The following is a 20,340-nucleotide window of genomic DNA, read 5'->3' as shown; positions in this document are numbered from 1 at the left end:
TTAGTTATCTTCAAAAAAGAGAAAAAAAAAAGAAAAAACATAAAATATGATAGAGGAAAAATAATAATTAAAAATAAAAATAATAATTAAACAAAAACATATTTTAAATTTAAAAGTAGAAAAGAATGGTTTTATTAGTCTAAAATCTCGAACATCTGTCCATTTAATCTCAAGATAAAAAACAATGAACAATATTTTTTAAGAATAATTTTGGCATTTTCAATAAATAATCGACAGGAATCGGAAAGAGCAAAAAGTTCAGATATTACATTTAAAGTTCGGGGACTAATTGGGTATTAAAATGAAAATTTCCCTTTTTTTATGAGCTGCGTGAAACCCTCCCCCACTCGATCAATCATCAATCCAGTTGGCATGCAGCAGGAATATCTCTGTGTCCACTAGCAACGAAATGTGGAGGTGACAGACGAGCCAAAGGGAATAACAGAGAGAGAGAGATTTTAACTTTTTAAGTGGCGTTAGTTTCTCATGGATGTTAACAACTAGCTGACAACTCTTGTAGTTAAAAGTGAAAGCCTTGAAGATAACCACGAAAACTCCCTAAGTTTATCCTTTATCCACGCAACCAGTCCACCAAACAATCAAAGTCTAACTAAAATAAACACACTTCACTAAATCTCGTAAAATTACCGGAGGAATTTAGTTTGAGATAAGGCTTTTACAGAGTTTGAATCCGGCCGCTCTGATTCTAGTTTCTAACAACAAAAAGCGAAATCAGAAATCAGAGTAGAGTGCTCAGTGCTCACTCCTCAGTAAAGGCAAAGATTTCCCCCTCTGGCTCCCAACTGGCCAACAACACTCTCAAAGCGACAACTTCCAGCTATGATAAAAAGCTTCGTATATGCAGCAATCAGAAGAATCATTCAATTCATTCGCTCTTTCCAGTTTGTACATCCAATAAAAACAGAACAAATTAAAAAACACTCTGCAACCATTTCTTTATAGTTTATACAACCAATCGATTATAACAAATTCCATTTCTTTAGAGTTTTCAACTTTTTAACGAAAACAAACCAAAAATTAAAGTCAAGCAGACTTGAACTGACTCAATTATGTCTAAAAATGGAACAAAATGAAAACGGAAATGTTTTCTGATTGTCTAAATTTTCTGCTAGGTTCCACGGTTGATCATCTCCCTGTACTGATTCAACGACTCCTGCCTCTGCAACCTCATCTCTTCATTGAATTTCTTTATGAACGCTTCAACCCTGCGGTTCAGCTCATCCTGATTCAATGAAGGTTCCTTGCGAGGCTTCCCGGAACCCGGTGACGGACTCAGCGACGACCTCGGGTTACGGCCCTTGAACGTCTCCGACTTCTTCACCTTCGCAGGAGAAAGTTCCTCTGCTCCGGGGTGGATGTGACGATCGTGGGTTTCCCACGTCTCTGATTTCTTCAGATGCCTCGTCAGTGGCATCGGGCGCCCGTCCGTTATCATCTTCCATGTACTCTCCAGCGTGTCGTTTCGTTTCGGTTTCGCCACCCGTAACGCCCTTCCACCTAATCAACATTAGTAAACAATAAGTAAAATGACTGTGATTTACTTCCATTTCCATAGCCATTAAGTCATTAACCCAATAAAGTTGATTCCTTTCTCTCCACGTTCTTGTTTTTGATCCAAGAAACCATGTATATATTTATTTATTTTTATTTCTTATCAGAAATTCAGAAAATAAAATAAATAGCACAGACATTCGGACGTCTCTCGCGGCCGGATTACTGACAACACGGTGTGCCGGTGGGGAGCCTCCTTCCGCCACCGAGGTAGCAAAACAAAACGAAATTAAAAACTGGATTTCTGTGTGTGTGTGCGTGTGTGTGAGAGAGAGAGAGAGAGAGTCACCTTCGGGGCTAGCTTTGACGGCCTTCCGGGCAAATCTAGTAGAAACCAGTGGTTTCTCAGCAGGGAAAGAATACTCGTTAGGAATATCGATCGAATCACTCCGCTGCGGCGTCCAAGTAGATCTAGAGATAACAAAATCATCATTCTCCTCTGAAGCAGGCGTCGGAGGATTCTTCACCTCCGCAGCCCCAGCTTGACCTTGTCCAGACCCCGCCACAGGCTCCAAAGATTCAAAATCCGGATGAGTCTCTTCCGGATTCTTCATCACAACAGTTTCATAAGCCAACTCCGGAATTGCAGCGACCACTTGCTCCTTCAACGCCACTACATCTTCATACATATCCGTGGTGACGAAATCAGATCGTACATCCGCTTTGACGGGCGGAACCACCGTCTCCGACTGCTGCTCATCAACCTTTTGGTGAAACCTGGAAGACGCAGCTATGGTGATTATTATCCCGTTAATTACCACGTAGAGATAAGGAGGCGTAAGCCATGAGAGCAATGACCCCCATATCAGAGGAATTTCAGTACGCATGAACTCCAACATTACTGGAACAGAAAGCTTCAATATCACAGCCATGGATACGACTCCAGTTGAAATCAGTAAAACCTTCACAGAGGAAATCCAATTGTTTGAGCTCCGAGAGATAACCGCCATCCTTTCCGGTGAGAGATCTTTGCGAGAATCTTACCTTCTGTCTGTTTTTTGTTTTCCTGTTGGAGAGAAGCTTAGAAAGCGAGAAGAAAGACATACGGATAAGCGGAGGATACTATATTTAAAGGGAAGCGGGATGGAGAAGGGGGGAGAGGCCGAACATCATAGGAAGTGCCAAGTGGGCGATGCTGTTTATGATGAAAGGAAAGCCGTTGGATGTGGATCAAGATGCTCGGAGCTTAAGGAGCGAGGTGATGGATGATCTGATACCGGTCCCACATTCGCAGAAATTTGACATGACTAAAATGCCCCTTTTGCTACAGAAAGAACGACGTGATGGAAGAGGGTTTTATGGTCAATATGGTGGTTATTCACGAGGTTGGACACTTGGACTGGCCCTTCTCCGCTCAACCAATCCCATCGGTTCAACTAGTGAACCCGGTCCAAAGCATCTTTGGAATTGGACACGTGTAACGTAGAGGCTTCAAGAAACAGAAACAGAAACAGAACAATTACTGCTTCGTTCGTCGCCTAGTAGTCTAGTACTTTTTAATGTACTGATTAATTAACACAAGAGTGAGGATGGTGTGGGTCATATAAATATTTCTATTTTAAAATTATAAAAAGGGGGAATTTCTCAACGGTCAATAATATGACCGTTACAATCGGAAGTTGTAGGAGGATCCTGAAGCGCCGGTCCCATGGGCGCGGCCATTCCCGCGGGCTTTCACACGTGCCCAACAGCCTGGTGGTGAGTGGTGAGTGGTGAGTGGCTATGGCGTGTGGGCCTAAGCGCCGGTTCCACGCTTTTAAGGTATGTCCCACAATTATAAGAAAGTCCGTTAGGCCCAACTGGGAGAAAATAGATGGAGAAAGCGAGCTTCGTAGCAAAGGAAAGAATCATGGTGGGACCTACACGGCAACACGATCACTGATCGTGGGGTGCCTTTTCTCCATCTCTCCTTTCTTCTGGTCTGGTATTACAGTACTCTGCTGTCTGCTCGACTGCTGCCTGCTGGTAAATCGTAATAGTAAGAATGGGCCTAGTTGGGGATATGGCCATATGGGCAATGACCAATGTTGGTTTGGTCATGAAATTGAAAAGAAACGTTTGTTCAACAACTGTGCAAGCTGCACGGTAGTATTTCCTTCATGCTGCTAGAGAGTAGAGACTCCAAATACCAATTTTCTTCTACGGTTTGGATGGTAGACATATTTGCAACGTGGCGCATGTTGACGGAAGTGGCAGTTTGGCAGAGACGGGTCGTGAATTATTGTTTGAACCCAGGCTCACCATAAATGACCTCCGCTATTTGAATCACTACAATCTTCGGTTAAACACGTGGCGGAATCTCGTTTGTGGGGATAACAGTTGTTCTGGAATTCTGGGAGACGGGTATACGGCGGGCTCTTATCACGTATGATATGATATGGGTCTACAAGTTGGTTGTTATGCCACTTTTCGAATCAAAGTCAAAAGTCTCAAGACTAGTCTTCGCCACCGTCAAATGTGTACATGATTGCCACGTGTCACCCAAGCCCTACCATCTTCCCTGGTTTTCTTCTGGCTTATTTGGCTTTTTTTTGAGGGAGGGGATTGTTTGGCTTTTTGTTAAACGTAAGATTATTTTATGTTTAAAATTCAAAAGAAAAAAAAAAAAACTATAAAATTCTAAAGAGAATAAGCTGAAATAGATAACTGTATTTTATCCTCTACACGAGGATTTCCTCCCCACACCCACTTCATAGCATTTGCAGTCATACGTTGGTAACATTTTTTATGAATGAAAATATATATTTTATTGCAAAAAAAAAAACATATATTTTATACGAAGATTTCTTCTTCTGATGAATGAAAACATGCAAGTAGGGGGGGGGGGGGGGTGTGTTTACCAAACATTACTCATAAACTGTTGGAGTGGGGCTCATCTCAAGATGCCAAAAGCCACTACGTAACCAAATTTGATTTGTTTGTATTTGACTTTTTTTGGGGGAAAAGTTTGTATTTGAATTCAAATTGAGTCGTATTGGTCTCGAATCAATTCTGGACCACGATCAAATGTTAAATGATTTTAATAAATTAAGTAAAGATGATAAAATGGGATATATTATTCACAAAATGAATTAAAAATAACTTTAACACTTCAATAAAAAAGCAAATTTTTAAACCAATTTTCCTAATAGATAGATATAATATAAATTTTAAATACACATAAGCAAGCATATTTAAACTGAACTAAATCTGATTTAAAAAAATAATCAAATTGAACTGGTTAGGGTTGATCCATACTTGACGCAATTATAAAACCCCAACTTGTTCAAATTCGAATTTGAGCTAGATAAAAAATGATAAACCATTTGAAACTCTATATTTGAAGTCCATTAAGGCTCAATTTGGAAGCAATACAAATACAAATATATATATATAGTGCAAATACACGTTTAGAAATATAAAATACAAGATTTTGTGTTGTACATATTTACATTGATGTTCCAAAATCGACCCAGCAACCCTGTTTGGTAGTGCCATCAATGGATCAGGTCTAGTCCGGATCAAGGTAGAACTAGTTCTAGATTGATAATTAGTGGCAGAGTCAAGTAATTTCTATCAATGAGTGCAACCAAAATTAAAGTAATAAAAACTCCAGAAAAAAAAAAGAGTCAAGTAATTTCTATCAACGATTATTAGGGCTACAAGTCGCGTCAAGCTGGGTTAGGTCAGGTTGAGGCCAACCCTAGCCCAACCCGACCTACCCAACCCAAAGTCAACTTCAGGTTAGGCCCAACCCAACCTTCTTCCCATCCCTTAAAATCTCATAAAACTTTTTAATCTTAGATCTTAACTCAACTTTCATTACATATATTAATCCTATGTTTTATTATTATTTGTTTGTTGATGTTTTTATTGGTTCTTTGAGTACAAAATTCAGGAAACAAGTGTTTGAAATGATATAGTTTATTATGATGGCTCATAATAGAACTTTTATGGGTAGCAAGCTATGGGTGGCAAATAACAGAGAGGAGATAAAGAATAAAATATTCAGAAAACAAAAAACATGTTATCAAGGTTTTAGTATTTCCAATTAGGATTAAGTGAAGTGATTATCTTAAATCAAATAAATGATAGTATGTGGTGGTGGCTATACAACTATCATGCATCTAAACAAATCAATGTATAATATATATATATATATATATATATTCAATAGGTTTATCATAATTAGATACATCGGGTTAGATAGACTTGATTGTCCCAAGAACCGATCAATTCAGTTTCGGGCCCTTATTATTTCTTGTCGAGTTAGGTTCGATTCTAACTATACCTGACCCAGACCCAACTTATTGATAGCCCTACATTTGTTGTGTTCATTACAAACATCAAATTGCTTTTATGTAAAAACCAACTTTTGTTTTAACCATTTAATCAAAGTGGTTATTTTCTTACTGACTATTAACTTTCTAAAACTACAAGAGGTACCCCATAGGGGTGCTCACCGAACCGAACTGTGGGCTTATTTTTGAAACCAAACCAAGGTTATCGATTTTTGGAAAACTGGTAAACGAAACCAAATCGAAGCCAATCGATTAATTGGTTGACTAGTTCGGTTCATCGGTTTTTTATTATTTGCAATATATATTATCAAAAAATATATAAATATATAATAAAACAATAGAATATATAAAATATTATATTTTAAATAATATATTATATATTATATATTATAAATATATTTATATATAGTGCATATTTATTAATTTATAATATATAGAAAATATAAAATATAATATACATAAAAATACATAAATATATATAAATATATGTATACGGTCGGTTCAATTTACTACCGGTTTTCTATTTTGGTTAATCAAAACCGAATGGGTACCTTCGATTTTTTAAATACTGAACCAAAACCAAACCGACTAGTTTGATTAACCAAATTTTTAGTTCGATTTCAGTCAATTTTTTTGATTGATTTGGTTTTTTTATTTTTCTTGTTCACCCCTAGTACCCGATGCTTTTATTGGAGTTTGGTAGTTTACTTTTTAATAGGTCAAATCTCTATATATTTCAAATTGATCCAACAATTTTTATTTGAGTGGGGTGGATTTTGAAAAAAAAAAGAATTTAAATTTAACATAAATTGTGACTAATCCCTTAATTGGGACCAACATTGGGTAATGTCCTTTAGGTTTAATCCCATAAGACCAAATTATAATTGACAACTATACTTTTACTTTGGTAATAATTAGGTCTAAGTTATTCATCAAAAAAAAAAAGTTAGGGGTTTACTTATGTTCAACCTATGACAAGTGTGCCTCATTACAGATGTATAAATACAACTAATAAAACACTTTTCACAGGCTAGGGGTGTCTGTTTTTGGATTTTGAGAGTTGGGGAAAGTTGATGAATGTGATTTTGATTTCTATTGACCAAAAAACTCATGTTCTTTTCTTAGATTTATATGGGGATTAAAGAAAGTTTATTTTCCTAAGTACCATCTCCTAAGTGGGCATGGAGGAAAAGTTGTCAACACTTGAATGGGACAAAAATGCCCCTTTTAATAATGAATTTTTATAACTAAAATGATAATTGCCCTATTTACATGGGAAATAAAAAGAACATGGGTAAATGCGCTTACTTAGGTGAGTCTTTCTTGGGAAACACTTACCCAAGTAAGTAGTGATGGCAATTTTTAACCCAACCCGTTTAACCCACCCATTTAAATGGGTTGGGTTGGGTTGGGTTGGGTTGTGGATAACCATTGGATTAACCATTATAGATATAAGTATTAGTTCCTTAGTCTTTTATTTTAATTTTCTTTTTTTGAATTAAATAATTTATAATTAATGCATTAATTTTCTATTAATAATGGACTAAATTTAGTTTTGTCTTGAATCAATACACTTCACCCAACTTAAATCCAAATAAAATTGACCCGAGTCCAAACCAGTTCAATGCGGTCTGACCCGATCCAGCATATACTGATCCGGGTCGACCCAAGTCCGAAATAGACCCCAAGCGGGATGGTTTGGTGCCGCTTGCTCTGTCCGATTTGGACCATCCGGTCCAACCAATATTCACACACTCCGACCCAACCCGAGTCGATCCAAATCCGAAACGTTTTGGGCAGGTTGATTCGGCCTATGTGTGCTATGCCCGGTCTGGACTGTCCATCCGACCAATATCCACACGACTCTACCCGAATCCGGACCGAGCTGAGTTAGCAAACCCAGTTCGGGTCAACCGGTCCAGTCCCAAACCTATGCACAAACTTGATATGGTCCGGTCCAAGTCAATCCACCATTGATTGAACTGGTCCGATCCAATCGGATTGATCCAGATCTAAACAGTTCAACCACCCTTGAACCTAAGTGGCTTAAGTTGGTCTAGCCGATTTGAACCTAAGTGGTTCGGTCAAACTTAGAATCCGAACATAGTCAAAAGGCTTCGCCGCTTGTGTAAAAATAACATGAATGTAATGTGATTTGAACCTTCACCACTTATGTAAATAATAATTACAATAACCACCAAACTACAACCAATATATTTGTTAAGAGAGAATTTGCTTTTTAAGTCTATAAATATAAGATTAATGGGTTTGGGCAGGTTGAATTAGGTTAAAGTGGGTTTAGGTTGAACCCAACTCGTTTAATTTTATATAACTGGGTCATTAATGGGTTGGTGGATTAAATGGATTGGATTGAAACTCAACCCAAACCAAACCCAACCAAATCCACCTAAATAGAAGTCCGCAACACAAAATAGTGCATTGCCAATGCTTGATCTCCCAATAACAACGGTTGGATTCAATTTATTAAGATTTTAGCAAAGACCTTATAAAAGACATTGTCAAGACTAATAAATCTGAAATAGCAAAAAAATTTTGGATTCTCATTCTTCTGGATTAGAGTGCTAAAAAATTTATTAATTTCTCTAGTCATTTTTCTAGAGTGGAAGAATGCTTCCGAGTAAGGTTGGTTAATAACAATGGGGTTCGTTTGGAGAATATGAGACTACTATCATTTACAGACCTTTTTAATAGGTTGGTAACGTTTTGGACAATTACAAAACAGCCATTAGGATATACATGTATGGAAAATAGACAATGGAAGGTAGATAGAATAGTAATTTTGCATTTCAACTGACAGAAAACTCCTCTAAATGTTACCAGTATTGGACTCCTCTTCTGGTAAAACCAATGAAAGCTTAAAAGCTTAATTAAATTATAAGTAGAACATACTTTCATTTGACATGTAACTAAGATATTATTCTAATCCTTGGACAAATTCCAACAAACCCTTCATTTTCCTTTCTCATTGTTGATATTACAACGTATTTAAAAGCTTTTATTGATAGAACATAAGGATCAAAATATTGATATTTTTAATATCTAAAGTTTGATATATATATATATCAAGGTTCAAAGTATTGTTACGTATTGGCCCGTATCAGCCGATACGTATCGTTTCAGGACCTTTTTGATACGCCCCTCAGTGGGTGTATTGGGAGTCTGACCAGTTCAGGGGATGGAGGAGTCCTAGACTGGCTCCCCTGAACCAGTTTTGACAAAAAAAAAAAAAAAAAAGTAAAAATACAAGTATCGAAACACCCGATACACCCCAGTTCAGGGAATGGAGGGGTCCTAGACTATCTCCCCTGAACCAGTTTTGAAAAAATAAAACTAAAAACACAAGTATCAAAACACCCGATATGCCCCTATCAGCGTATCGGGCATATCGATATTTTAAACCTCGATATATATATATATATATATATATATATATATATATATACTTTCTCCATTTTTAGAAGAAAAAAAGATCACCAACCAAAATTAAAGAGTTTGAAGGTTTTAAAAGACTATCAACAAATATATACATATATATATATATATATTTCTCCATTTAAAAAAAAAAAAAAAAGAGAAGAAAATCGCCAATCAAAATTAAAGAGTTTGAAGTTTTTAAAAGACTATCAACAAATATATACATACATACATAATAATATGGGTGCATGCCAAACCCCCAAGTCATCAGTAATTTGATATCTGAATTGCAATAATCAAACACGCTATACAACATGCAAAGATTAATCCCATTTTCCCCAAATGGAGAACCAGTAATCATAATTGAGACGAAGAATCCAAGCAATTTATACCCATCTTTATTGCTTCAATTATACTACTAGTACAAATGAAGCCACCACCCGAATAATAAAACAAACAAAAAAAAAAGAAACAAAAACTGAATTTGCCTCTACAAAAAGAGCTTACAACCCCAAATACAGGAGACATTTCCCCGTCCCACCCAAATATATTTCCTGTGGATCCACTGAACTAGTATGGTAATATCTGCTTTCCCCATTGCTTAGGGTTTCGAAAACAACCCTTCTGTTAATGATGAGAAATCATAATCTTTTCCTGATCGGGCAGGAGTAACCGAAGAGACAGACGATGCCGAAGGAGGCCTATTCAGTCCAGCCATGGTAACTCCATTGCTGGGAGCATGTTGCCCCATGGTATACATGCTGCAAATATAAACACCATAAATTCCATGATAAGCACGTATTGACAAATGACAATTAAGAAGATTAAAAAAAAAAAAAAAGATACAAATTCTTGAGATGTGCATGATACATCCATGTATGCCAGCAAATAGACAATCTTCATTGTTTGTTGATTTCTTTACTTTTCCCTTTAAAGTGTTATTTGAGATGAAAACTCAATTCAGAAGAAGGGTGAATTCAATGACAGAGTGAGAGCATACCTAGATGCAGGAAATGAAACAATGTTTCCTACTGGATGTGTCGGCCTAGGGTTTCCGGTCTGGAAATAGGAAGCTAAGTTAGATATATCTCTTGACACAGAGAAGTTAATAATATATGTGCACAGATAGAGCTACACCTGCACAAATTTCGGTAACTCATTTTGTCCAGTCGCTGGTTTTATCATCCCAGGAACTTGGTAGCCCGCATTTAGCCAGTTTTGAGCAGGCAAACTGCCACCGAGTGCATGAGTACCATTAGAGGCAGGTGGCAAGGTATTGCCAGGAAATGTTGGAGTGACGCCACCTGACTTGGCTGCAGCAGCCATGAGAAGGGACTGTTGCTGTGTCAACATTGCAAGTTGCTGCTGATGGATGGCAAAGGGTGACACCATGTTGGACTGCACCACATCAGAGCATAAACAAATGAACGTATTTTCTTCTTTTCAATGCAATAAATGAAAATGTTAAGATATTACTAAAATTTGGCTATTCATAATGAAGCAAAGAACAACCAACTCAATTTTATTATGATAATAATATTGCAGAAGTATGATCAGGGCCCTCGGCTCCGAGCCAAGTCTAGTTGACCATCAAAAATTTCTATCCTTTAACTCATTACCATTGACATTAAGAGCAAGCATAGTACTTAACATTATTAGTCAATTGATTATCACAATCAATAAATGATATTACAGCATCTACCTTTTCAAAGAGGCTCATAATGTCATTCTTTACATCTTTCTGAGGTTTTTCAGAATTTGGTGGCGGTGCGACAGAAGGTGGATCTTTAAATAGATCATCAATTCCAGACCCAGTGGGGGTCTTACTCTCAGCTGGCTTTTCAGGACCAACTTTCTCCGCTGTGGATGATGTTTCTGCAGCTGCAAGTATTAATTTTGGAGTGAACAAGGAAAAATACTTACCAAAATCAGATAAATACTAAACCAAGGAAATATTTAGAAAGAAGAAGCTTGAAGGTAGCAATAATTTCTCAGAGACAATAACACTAATTGGCATGTAAATACATACACTGGAATCCAGCCCATGCATTATCATCAACGGGTGTCTCTGTGCCACTCTCACTTGGATTCTCCATTGAGAGCATGTTAAAAAGATCAGTAGCATAATCAACTTTTGGGGGAGATGCAACTTTTGCAGAGTTAGTCGTATGTGTTGTAGATTCAACTTTCTGTACTACTGCTTCAGGTTTCTGGATGACTGGTTCTGGTTTTGGATCTAGAGAAACCTATTTATCAGTTAAGAAGTCAGGTATTGCATTTGTATCATCTCAAATCTCCTAATTCTTTCTCAGGACATTAAAAGGGTAAACAAAAAGAAAAAGAAAGTTTCACAAGGCAACAAGTGTGAATAATCCAATAAGTGCAGTAGAAATCAAGTCCTTCGTAATCGACATGTATATAAACTGGAATAGAGCATTCAAAATTAACTTAAAATTTGTAATACATATTCATTAATACATCTCTACATTGCTGAAGGCCTGTCTGTACCTCCTAGTTTAACATTATTTCCATGTTTGTTTATGTTAGCATGCTATGTGATTGATATCAAACCATCAACTCCAAAAGGAACCAGCATCTTGTGATTTCAACTTCCTAGACAATAGGCACGGATTGGTGTGCAGAGGCAATTTACCAGAGACTTGGTACGCAAAAACCAAGAGATATAGATGCATAGCCGATTACCTTCTGAATGGCTGAAGAAGTAAACGCTGTGTCTAGCTAACCACCCTAATTGGATGTAGTAAAACCTCCCCATATGGAAGCTTAGAACATATTGGTTTCTCAATTCTGCAACAAATTTTTTGCACTTATTTTGGAAACTAGTATAACTAGAACAAAAACACAATGGTAACCTCTTACCCCTGTTTATTCAGCCTTACCATGAAACAAGATGCAAGTATTTCCTCGTGCCTTAATCTCTCCCCATCTCATAACAACTGGAACCTGCACCTTAGAACACCCCTAAGAGATGTTGAAATTAAATGAAATTGCCAACTTGCTCCATACTCTTAGGGAGGTCTATATTTCGTCCAACTCTTTTGACCACCGCATCGAGACTCTTCACCCAGCTGGCAAGTTCTCAACTAAGTCCTTTTTAAAGGCCCTAACTGCTGAAGAAGATTTTGATTTCCCATGTTCCTCCCCGAGTTTTTTTTTTTTTTTGTGTGGGAAGCGTGATTGAAAAGAATAAACACTGAAATGTAGTGTGTGTGTGTGTGTGTGTGTGTGTGTACACATGCTACTAGAAAGTATGCACGTGGGAATTCTAGATCATGATAATGATAGTAATAGTGTATCCAAAATTTTCTATAAAATTCATGTATTTTTTATTTTTCACTATTAATCAGATGCAGATTGCAAAATCCGAATTTGATTATGTACCACCTCATATTGGGTTGCAAAGTTTTGGGTATCATTGATAGCCTACCTACTTGGCGGTCTTCTTTTTGTAATGTTTTATCTTCTTAGTGTTTTTTTTTTTTTGTTCATTTATCAAAAAAATATAAGATTTAAAGAGAGGGAATTGAATGAGCTGAAAAATGTAGTTCAAACTACATTTTAAACCTCAAAATTAAATAGGGATTAAATTCAAAAAATGGGTACTTTAGTGAAAAGAAAACTCTACAATCTTATTCAAATTTTTAATAGTAGTATAAATATGGAGTTATAGATGTGTTCAATTTTTTCTATAATTTTTTAATTTCTATATGTGTAAAAATAATACTATTATGTACACTTATTTTTTGTTTAATATTTTTTTTATCAGTAACAGAAACCTTTCATTAATTAAGAAAGAAAGATTAAGTACAATGGTGGGTGGGAGGTAAACCCTCTTACCTCACCCTCTAAAGGAAAATTACAGTGTAGCCCAAAACAAATGACTTATTCCCACTCCCTGTTTGGCCAAAGCATCTGCAAATGAATTAGCACATCTTTTAACCCACCAGATGCACACATCCATTCCTTGGGTTAGCCACTTGAATTGCCTTCGTTCATTAATGTATGCCCATAACCCATCATTTGCCTTCTCTATCCAGCCAGTTACCACTTGCGAATCTCCTTCAATAATCAGCTTATTTATATTTAGCTCCTTAGCCCTTTTTACCCCCTCCAATAGGGCCAGAATTTCTGCACTCAATGAGTCTCCAACTCCAATTGGTCCTGAAAAAAAGGCTATTACTGAACCTGCCTCTGTTCTGAAAACACCACCAACCCCTGATGGCCATGGATTTCCTTCACTGCTCCCATCAAAGTTGAATTTGATAAAACCTTCCATTGGGAGGAACCACAAAAGATGGACATTGATTCTACTTGGAGTAGAGACTGCTATTTCCTGCCAGTTCTTATTTTTTGTTTAATATGATAAATATATGATATTGTACACGTGCCCAAATGTTTTTGTAAAATTTATGTATTTTTTCATTTTTATGTTTTTTATATTTTATTAATTTTCATTATTTAATTATGACATTAAAGGGTGACAAATTTGGATCCAAAAGTTGAACAATTAATCTCTGCTAAAAAAGGAAAATAATTTCATTTTTAGTTAGTTTTAGATTATTTATTTCATTTTCATCATCAATAAAAACAGTTCTTGTTTATTACGCTTATTTTTTTAATTTGATTAATAAAAAATATCATAGATGTGTACATTTTTTCTATATTTTTGTAGTTTTCTAGATTTATTTCTATTTAAAAATTTTATTATCTAACTATGACTTCATGGGTTGACCAATTTGATTTGGATGGTTGAATTGCTTAGTCATCACTTGGGTAAAGAATGGTTTTGTTTTTGAGTAAATTTTAAAATATATGGGTTTATATTGTTAAAAGTATTGGGCATAGATCTAATTAGTAGCATTTATTAGTGAAAAGTTAACTTAAATATAGAATTTAATAAGAGAGAATGTGAGTTAATACCTTAAATATAAGAATTAATGAGAGGGGATTAAATGAGGTGAAAAACATTAATTGAAATTACATTTTCAACCTTCATAATCAGAGATAGACTAAATAACAAATGTGGGCATTTTAGTCAAGAAAAGTTCCACACCGTCATTCGTACTTTTTATAATAGTATAGATATTATATATGCATGAGTACATACATATAGTGGTGACCTGGGCTCCTTTGTTTGATAAATTGGCCATACCCTAATTAATGGAAAATGAATTACTTGTTCTGAAAGGCCAAGTCACTCACACTGGTGCAGTCACTGGTTGTCTGTGCACATGACCAAACCATCTCAGCAAATTTTCCCTCATGTTACTAATTAAGGACACTTCTAAGTCCACTCTAATGCACTTCTTTCTAATACCGACCTTTCTACTTTTGCCATTTATCCATCTCAACATCCTTATATCAGCTACACTCGTTTTTTTAAATAAATATGTTTCTTGATTATCCAAGACTCTGTCCTATATACTAATGATGGTTTTAAAGCATACTAGATGAGACAATTGATAAGAAAAAATAGACAGCTGTACTAATACAAAAACAAGATAAACGAAAATAAAGAAAGAAACATAGGAAGAACAGTGACAAAAGGTTAAATTACAAACTAAGTTTACCTGTTCGACTACTTTTGGGGGTGCAGGAATACTACTAATAGGAGGAGCATTATTTTTTGTAGAAGATGGAGGAAGGTTCTTCCAATCATCAGAGGCATGTTCATCATTATAGGCATATCCACTCCCACTTCTTTGCCCAGGTCTCTGCCTACAAGCAGAAGCCCTGTCTTCCCGCACACTTGAAGTATTTTTCCTTTTATCATCCCTCAGAACCCATCTTTTCTCTTCATACCTGACAAATACATGTCAGTTAAATAGAAATAAGGAAGGGGGAATGTCCTTTCCTGTAATCAAACATTGGACTCAAAGAGTTGGTACCCTGTTTAATATTATTATATTTAATAGAAAAGGAACATACTTTGCACGAATGAAGTTTTCAATCCCAACTCTATCATAATTTGGGGGTAGCTCTGCTTCCCAGTAACTATTTGCCTTTTCATTTCCCATTGCTGCATACAACCAAATAATAACCAATCTGAAAATAGTTTTGGACAGGTGGTAGAAGGAATGTGAGAACGGAAATGAAAATCATGCTTACATTGAATAAATGCAACCTGCTCAGGAAGCCATGTATCCAGTGTTGCAGACCTCACCTGGAGCATATATGGTAAGAATCTCTAGGAATATGGCATATAGAAACTGTAGTTTGGTATTTCTAGTTTATTAACACAAACAATGGAATTTCAGGTGAAGAAAAGGACAGGTTTGTTGGGCTTCATTTGTTTGCATGTAAGAGAACTGAAAACAAATCATATACCATAGAATAGGCATGCCTCTCAAGTACAAATGTTCACTTGTCATGGGATGCAGAAACAAATATGTGGAATACCTTTCCTGAACAGTACATACTTTTCAAGAGATCCAGTCTTCTATATTTATTACATTTTCCACTTCTATGCACAAAGAAGAAAACCTTGGTGAAGATACAAAACTTGCCTGGCGAGTGACCTTGCCAAATTACAGGAATCTGTTATACCTTGAAACTTTATTTTACAAAGCCCAGGTTGACACAACCAAACATCAGTGTATTTATGGAGTATGTTTCAGATCCATGAAAACATTACCTAATTTTTAGTTACTAGTTATGATGTACTGAGTTCATTCAGGCACATGCCCAATCAAGTTATTAAATCACTTTAACCCTATGCACTGCATTTTGGTGCATCATTATAACACTTGAAGTCTTAAGCTCCTAGGTTGCAGGTTCACTATAGTATGAATACCCAGTTGGTGAACCAATCATAGCAGTCTCTGTTGCTCAAAATTTGGGGATAGAGATCTGACTTTTAGATGCACACCTCATCCAAAGAAATATGATAAGATCTCAAAAACAAGTGAATGAAATCATATGTAATAGAAGAAACAAATAGTCAGCTGTGAGGCTTATGCATTTGAAAAATAGTTATTTATTTAAATGAGATAATGGGTACATTTATCTTTCATATGAGGCTTATGCATCAGCTATCTGACTTTTAGATGCACACCTCATCCAAAGAAATATGATAAGATTTCAAAAATAAGTGAATGAAATCATATGTAATAGAAGAAACAAATAATCAGCTGTGAGGCTTATGCATTTAAAAAATAGTTATTTATTTAAATGAGATAATGGGTACATTTATCTTTCATATGAGGCTTATGCATCAGATATCAGGCATATTAGAAATTGAGAGGGGTACATGAGGAAATGTACTTGTCAAGCAAGAAAAGAAAGGCTCTGCCCACAAGGTTGCTCTGGTTGGAACCTGTAACTATACAAAAAAGCCCTCCCAGTCCCTGCTTCAGCTAACTCATATGTTCAACCCCTAGGAATCCACCTAGATGGGCTTGCAGAACAGAGATAGTGTATGGTGTATCTGATCTCATTCAACAAAGGAAGGCACCACAAATTTTAACAAGCAAAATCCACTAAAACTGTCTTTGTATGTACAAAGGTGAAATTAAGAATATAAGTAAATAAAATATCACCTTTGATATGTGTACTCCAAGACTTCTATGAATTCCAGAACATTGCATGCAGATGAAGATTCCCAGATTCACACTAGCCCATCTAGGACCTCTGCATAGAAAGAAAATCATTATTAGAAGCCCATATAAATGGACCTCAGTAACAAATTGGGGTGGGATCTCAGATTCTAACATATTCTTAAAAGATTTCAAATTGTTAATACCATTACTTACGATAAGTTTTACCGTTTCAAATATAGCTGTCTCCTTTTTTCCCTTCTTTTCCTAGTATTATAACTTTTGTATATTATCCATCAAGAGAACAATGTATAATTGTCCTGTTTGCTTCTAGATACGTACTTGCTTTTGCAATCAGCACATTCCCTGTTCTCTGGCAATTTAAGAAGCCCCTCCAGTATCTGCAATGAATTAATGAAGAAGATGAAAACTGGTAGAAATGAACAGAATCAATATTTCCTATAAAACTACAGAAACCACAAAACCAAAGGGAAGGGTTAATTCAAAATTAGCATACTAGAAAATGGATTATACATATGTTATGAATAAAAGTCCCTTTTGAGAGATGGAGATTAGCAGCATTTATGGATAATCAAATGCCATGCATTAGATAAACTGATGGTATCGGTATATGAAAAACTTAAGCAGCTAAAATGATACAGTTAATGGTATTGGGTAAAATTTCTGCACTGCAGCATTGTCCAGGTCAACATGACAAGTAGTAACTCTCCAGTAAAACAGTATCCAGAAGCCACTAGCTCGTGGAAAAAATGATTCACTGAGTTGGTTATTCAAGCATGCAATATCAGCAGTTGTGCTGTTTCAGTAAAATTGACCTTAGATCTATCATAGCAGAGGGAGAAAGGTATACATGCCACAATGCAAAAGCAAATATATGCGTGCAGAACTGCAATATCTGTATACTTATATCTAGTAATTCTCTCATCAAAAATAGGGAAAAAAAGCTGTCGATTAAATAATTTCAGCCACCCAGGCACCAAATGACACAAGTGGCAAGCAGCCACAATGATGAAAAATGGATTTGCAGGGTCACTCGTGAACAAATGCACCAAACCAGGTATGAAGAAGGATGTATTTCCAGATTGATGAATTAAATGCCGGAATATGCAGGGCATAAAGATGCCAATCAGCAAGATCATTTGTGATCAGATGGCAAAACTTTGGTCTGTATAAGAAAACCCAACTTGCATAGGACTGGCAAATTTCAAGACTCAATGGAGCTAAAACCAAATCTTTTCTGGAATACTTATTTGATACTCTTTATCTAAGAACAATTTTTCCAAGTATACTCCCGTTATCAAACTAAAAACAAAACAGGAGAAAAATATGAGCATTCCAATAAAAATATAAATATGAAGATTCAAGAAAGTAACGAAACGTGGTGCACATCGGCACAATATTGACAAATGACAAGGGCTGATAATTAAATGCCAAGCCTCTTTTACAATCCCGTTTTGTATAAAAATCATTTCTTTTTTCTTTTTATTTCCTTTTACGAGGAGCGTCATGGCTGCCGAGTCAGTACGTCAATGGAGCTACAAGCTTGAAACCTTGATAAGCACCATATAAAAATAACAAAGAAATCAAATTATAGTTCCCCGAGTCAATGTTCAACAATCGGATTTCCACAAAACTGGGAACCCTAAATAAAGATCTGAAAACGCAGAATAACCCAATAATAAAAACAAAAATAGAATAGAATTCGACCCCGAAATCGTAGAATCGATTGTGATGATAATTCAGCTTCATGCAATCAATCTGATGACAATTACGGGTAACAATTTGAGACTTCAAGCTATGCAGATCAATCCCATAGATTCAAACGAACTATTTAAAAAGCGGAAAAGAAAGAAAAATAGTCAAAATTCCCTGTAAACAGAAAACTAAGGAAAAAACGATTAAAAAAGGAACCTTTTTGTGCTTGGCATTGAGCTCCTTGGAGACGTTGGCCTTCTCGTTCATGATGCCCGTTGTTATTGCCCGTGTTCAGAATGAATTTCAGCAATAAGAGACAGAGGGAGAAAGGCAAAGAACAAAGAGAAATCTCCCTTCTTCTCACTCTCCCTCCTCCCTCTGTATTTTGTGAGAACCTGAGAATCTGCCGGTGAGCGGACCGTAATAAACAAACAAAGACAGAAACCAAAATCAAGGAGAGAAATCGATCGCACTAGCGCGTCTCTTCTTGACTTTTTTTTTCCCTTCTAAATTCTCGCTTTGTTCTGTAAGCGTGTGAAATCGGTCTTCGGTCTGAGCTTATTCTGCCACGCATGTGAACAGTGGATAATTTTTTAACATTGTTTTTTTTTCTTTTTTTTTTATTTGGACCATGTCGGGTTGGTCTGCTCGGGTATGGTCGGACCTGATCCACTGCCCACTGGTAGAGTGGTAGGAGAATGAAGATTAGGACGACTCAGGAGCCCAGCCGGCCAGCCCAAGATGAACCCATGAAAATCTGTTTGGATGATGAAACAATTGCCCAATTCCCAATCCACCGGGACCACCCCACATCAAATAAATACTCTGTTCATTTTAAATATTTGCTGCACATTAAATTAAAATTTCAACCAATCACATAAAAAATATGATATAATTTACATATTTTTCATTGGTTTACTGAGTGATGGCTCGATTGGATGTTAACTGGGTAGGCTCAGAATCCCTTCATTTGTCTGAATCCAAATCTGAGCATAATCCCATTATTGGTTCATGTTTCACAAATCACAAATGTATTTTCACCATTAACAAGGTATACTTATTGTCTTATTTAACCAATCACATTTGTTGCTGCACAATGCAACTTATGCATCATAAATTTTGCCTTTAGATTGAATATGAATTAAATTGAAATGGATTTTGGATCCAATGTGATCCATTTGCAGCCCAACTGAAAACAAAAGGGACAAAATAACAGAAAAAGGAGGAGGAAGTCTCCTTTTATCAGTTTGCACATGTTGTGTTGGGCTGTTGGGTCACAAATATTTGACCTGACCCAAATTCAAACGGGGTTTTGGGTTAGCTAACCCCATCCAATGGTCCTCAGCCAGGCTTTAAGTTTAAAGCAAAGCAAAGCCTATTATTCCCCCTTACCCTTCTTCTCATCTCAAGGGCAGGAAAGGCCAAATATGTGGTCCGATTGAAAAATGCAAAGTGGTCCTTAGGAGAGCAGTTCAAAGGAAGATGGGTGAGGTTGGTGATTTTCTATTGTTTTCTTTATTTGCCTTATAGAATTAAGAGATAGTAGTAAATAAGAATAGTTCAGTGGAATTCATCCACTTGAATTAAGTGGAGCGGCCAAACTCCCAATGATCACAATTCACAGACATCAGTGGGCCTCTCTCTCTATCTACTGAATAAAAGCTTTTTTGTTGGAACTATAGATTCATTGCTCTAAGAATTTTATAGGATAATCATATCTTGTAAAGCTTTTTTTTTTTTTTCTAAAGCAATGTGGGAGGCTGACTGATTGATTAATGGTC

General features: G+C 36.2%; 2 protein-coding genes across 4 annotated transcripts; both read right to left on the bottom strand.

Moving 5' to 3' along the window:
* Positions 1 to 860: 860 nt before the first annotated feature.
* On the bottom strand, positions 861 to 2,749 carry LOC148877904 (uncharacterized). The gene is made up of 2 exons (XM_088946280.1): positions 1,862 to 2,749; positions 861 to 1,518 (listed from the first exon to the last, which is right to left on the bottom strand). Exons 1-2 carry the CDS (start codon positions 2,520 to 2,522, stop codon positions 1,130 to 1,132), a joined length of 1,050 nt encoding a protein of 349 aa, XP_088802406.1. The 5' UTR covers positions 2,523 to 2,749; the 3' UTR covers positions 861 to 1,129.
* Positions 2,750 to 9,551: 6,802 nt separating this feature from the next.
* Positions 9,552 to 19,112, bottom strand: LOC148877903 (ADP-ribosylation factor GTPase-activating protein AGD5-like). Of its 3 annotated transcripts, none has more exons than XM_088946253.1 (11): positions 18,776 to 19,112; positions 17,186 to 17,244; positions 16,847 to 16,937; positions 15,417 to 15,471; positions 15,237 to 15,327; positions 14,879 to 15,110; positions 11,317 to 11,533; positions 10,990 to 11,168; positions 10,425 to 10,685; positions 10,288 to 10,346; positions 9,552 to 10,048 (listed from the first exon to the last, which is right to left on the bottom strand). In XM_088946253.1, the coding sequence occupies exons 1-11, from the start codon at positions 18,824 to 18,826 to the stop codon at positions 9,889 to 9,891; spliced, it is 1,455 nt and encodes a 484-aa protein (XP_088802379.1). In that variant the 5' UTR covers positions 18,827 to 19,112; the 3' UTR covers positions 9,552 to 9,888. The 3 variants fall into 3 exon arrangements, with proteins under 3 accessions (XP_088802379.1, XP_088802386.1, XP_088802394.1); XM_088946260.1 differs by having other exon boundaries at positions 17,060 to 17,244; positions 18,776 to 19,093; XM_088946268.1 differs by having other exon boundaries at positions 17,072 to 17,244; positions 18,776 to 19,087.
* Positions 19,113 to 20,340: the final 1,228 nt, after the last annotated feature.

This window comes from Nelumbo lutea, chromosome 1 (assembly GCF_056320005.1).
Source record: "Nelumbo lutea isolate HS-2025 chromosome 1, American lotus-T2T, whole genome shotgun sequence".
Taxonomy (NCBI): domain Eukaryota; kingdom Viridiplantae; phylum Streptophyta; class Magnoliopsida; order Proteales; family Nelumbonaceae; genus Nelumbo; species Nelumbo lutea.
Note: the sequence above shows the minus strand (reverse complement) of the source record. Positions and strands in the feature narration are given on the sequence as shown.

Bases quoted from the DNA above. Each gene is read 5' to 3' on its own strand.
- LOC148877903 (XM_088946253.1), bottom strand. From the start codon at position 18,826: ATGAACGAGAAGGCCAACGTCTCCAAGGAGCTCAATGCCAAGCACAAA. The intron at 17,245-18,775 runs GTTCCTTTTTTA...AATTCATTGCAG, and splicing joins TCAATGCCAAGCACAAAAAG to ATACTGGAGGGGCTTCTTAA. The intron at 16,938-17,185 runs GTACGTATCTAG...CTTTCTATGCAG, and splicing joins TGTGCTGATTGCAAAAGCAA to AGGTCCTAGATGGGCTAGTG.
- LOC148877904 (XM_088946280.1), bottom strand. From the start codon at position 2,522: ATGGCGGTTATCTCTCGGAGCTCAAACAATTGGATTTCCTCTGTGAAG. The intron at 1,519-1,861 runs GTGACTCTCTCT...AATGTTGATTAG, and splicing joins CGTCAAAGCTAGCCCCGAAG to GTGGAAGGGCGTTACGGGTG.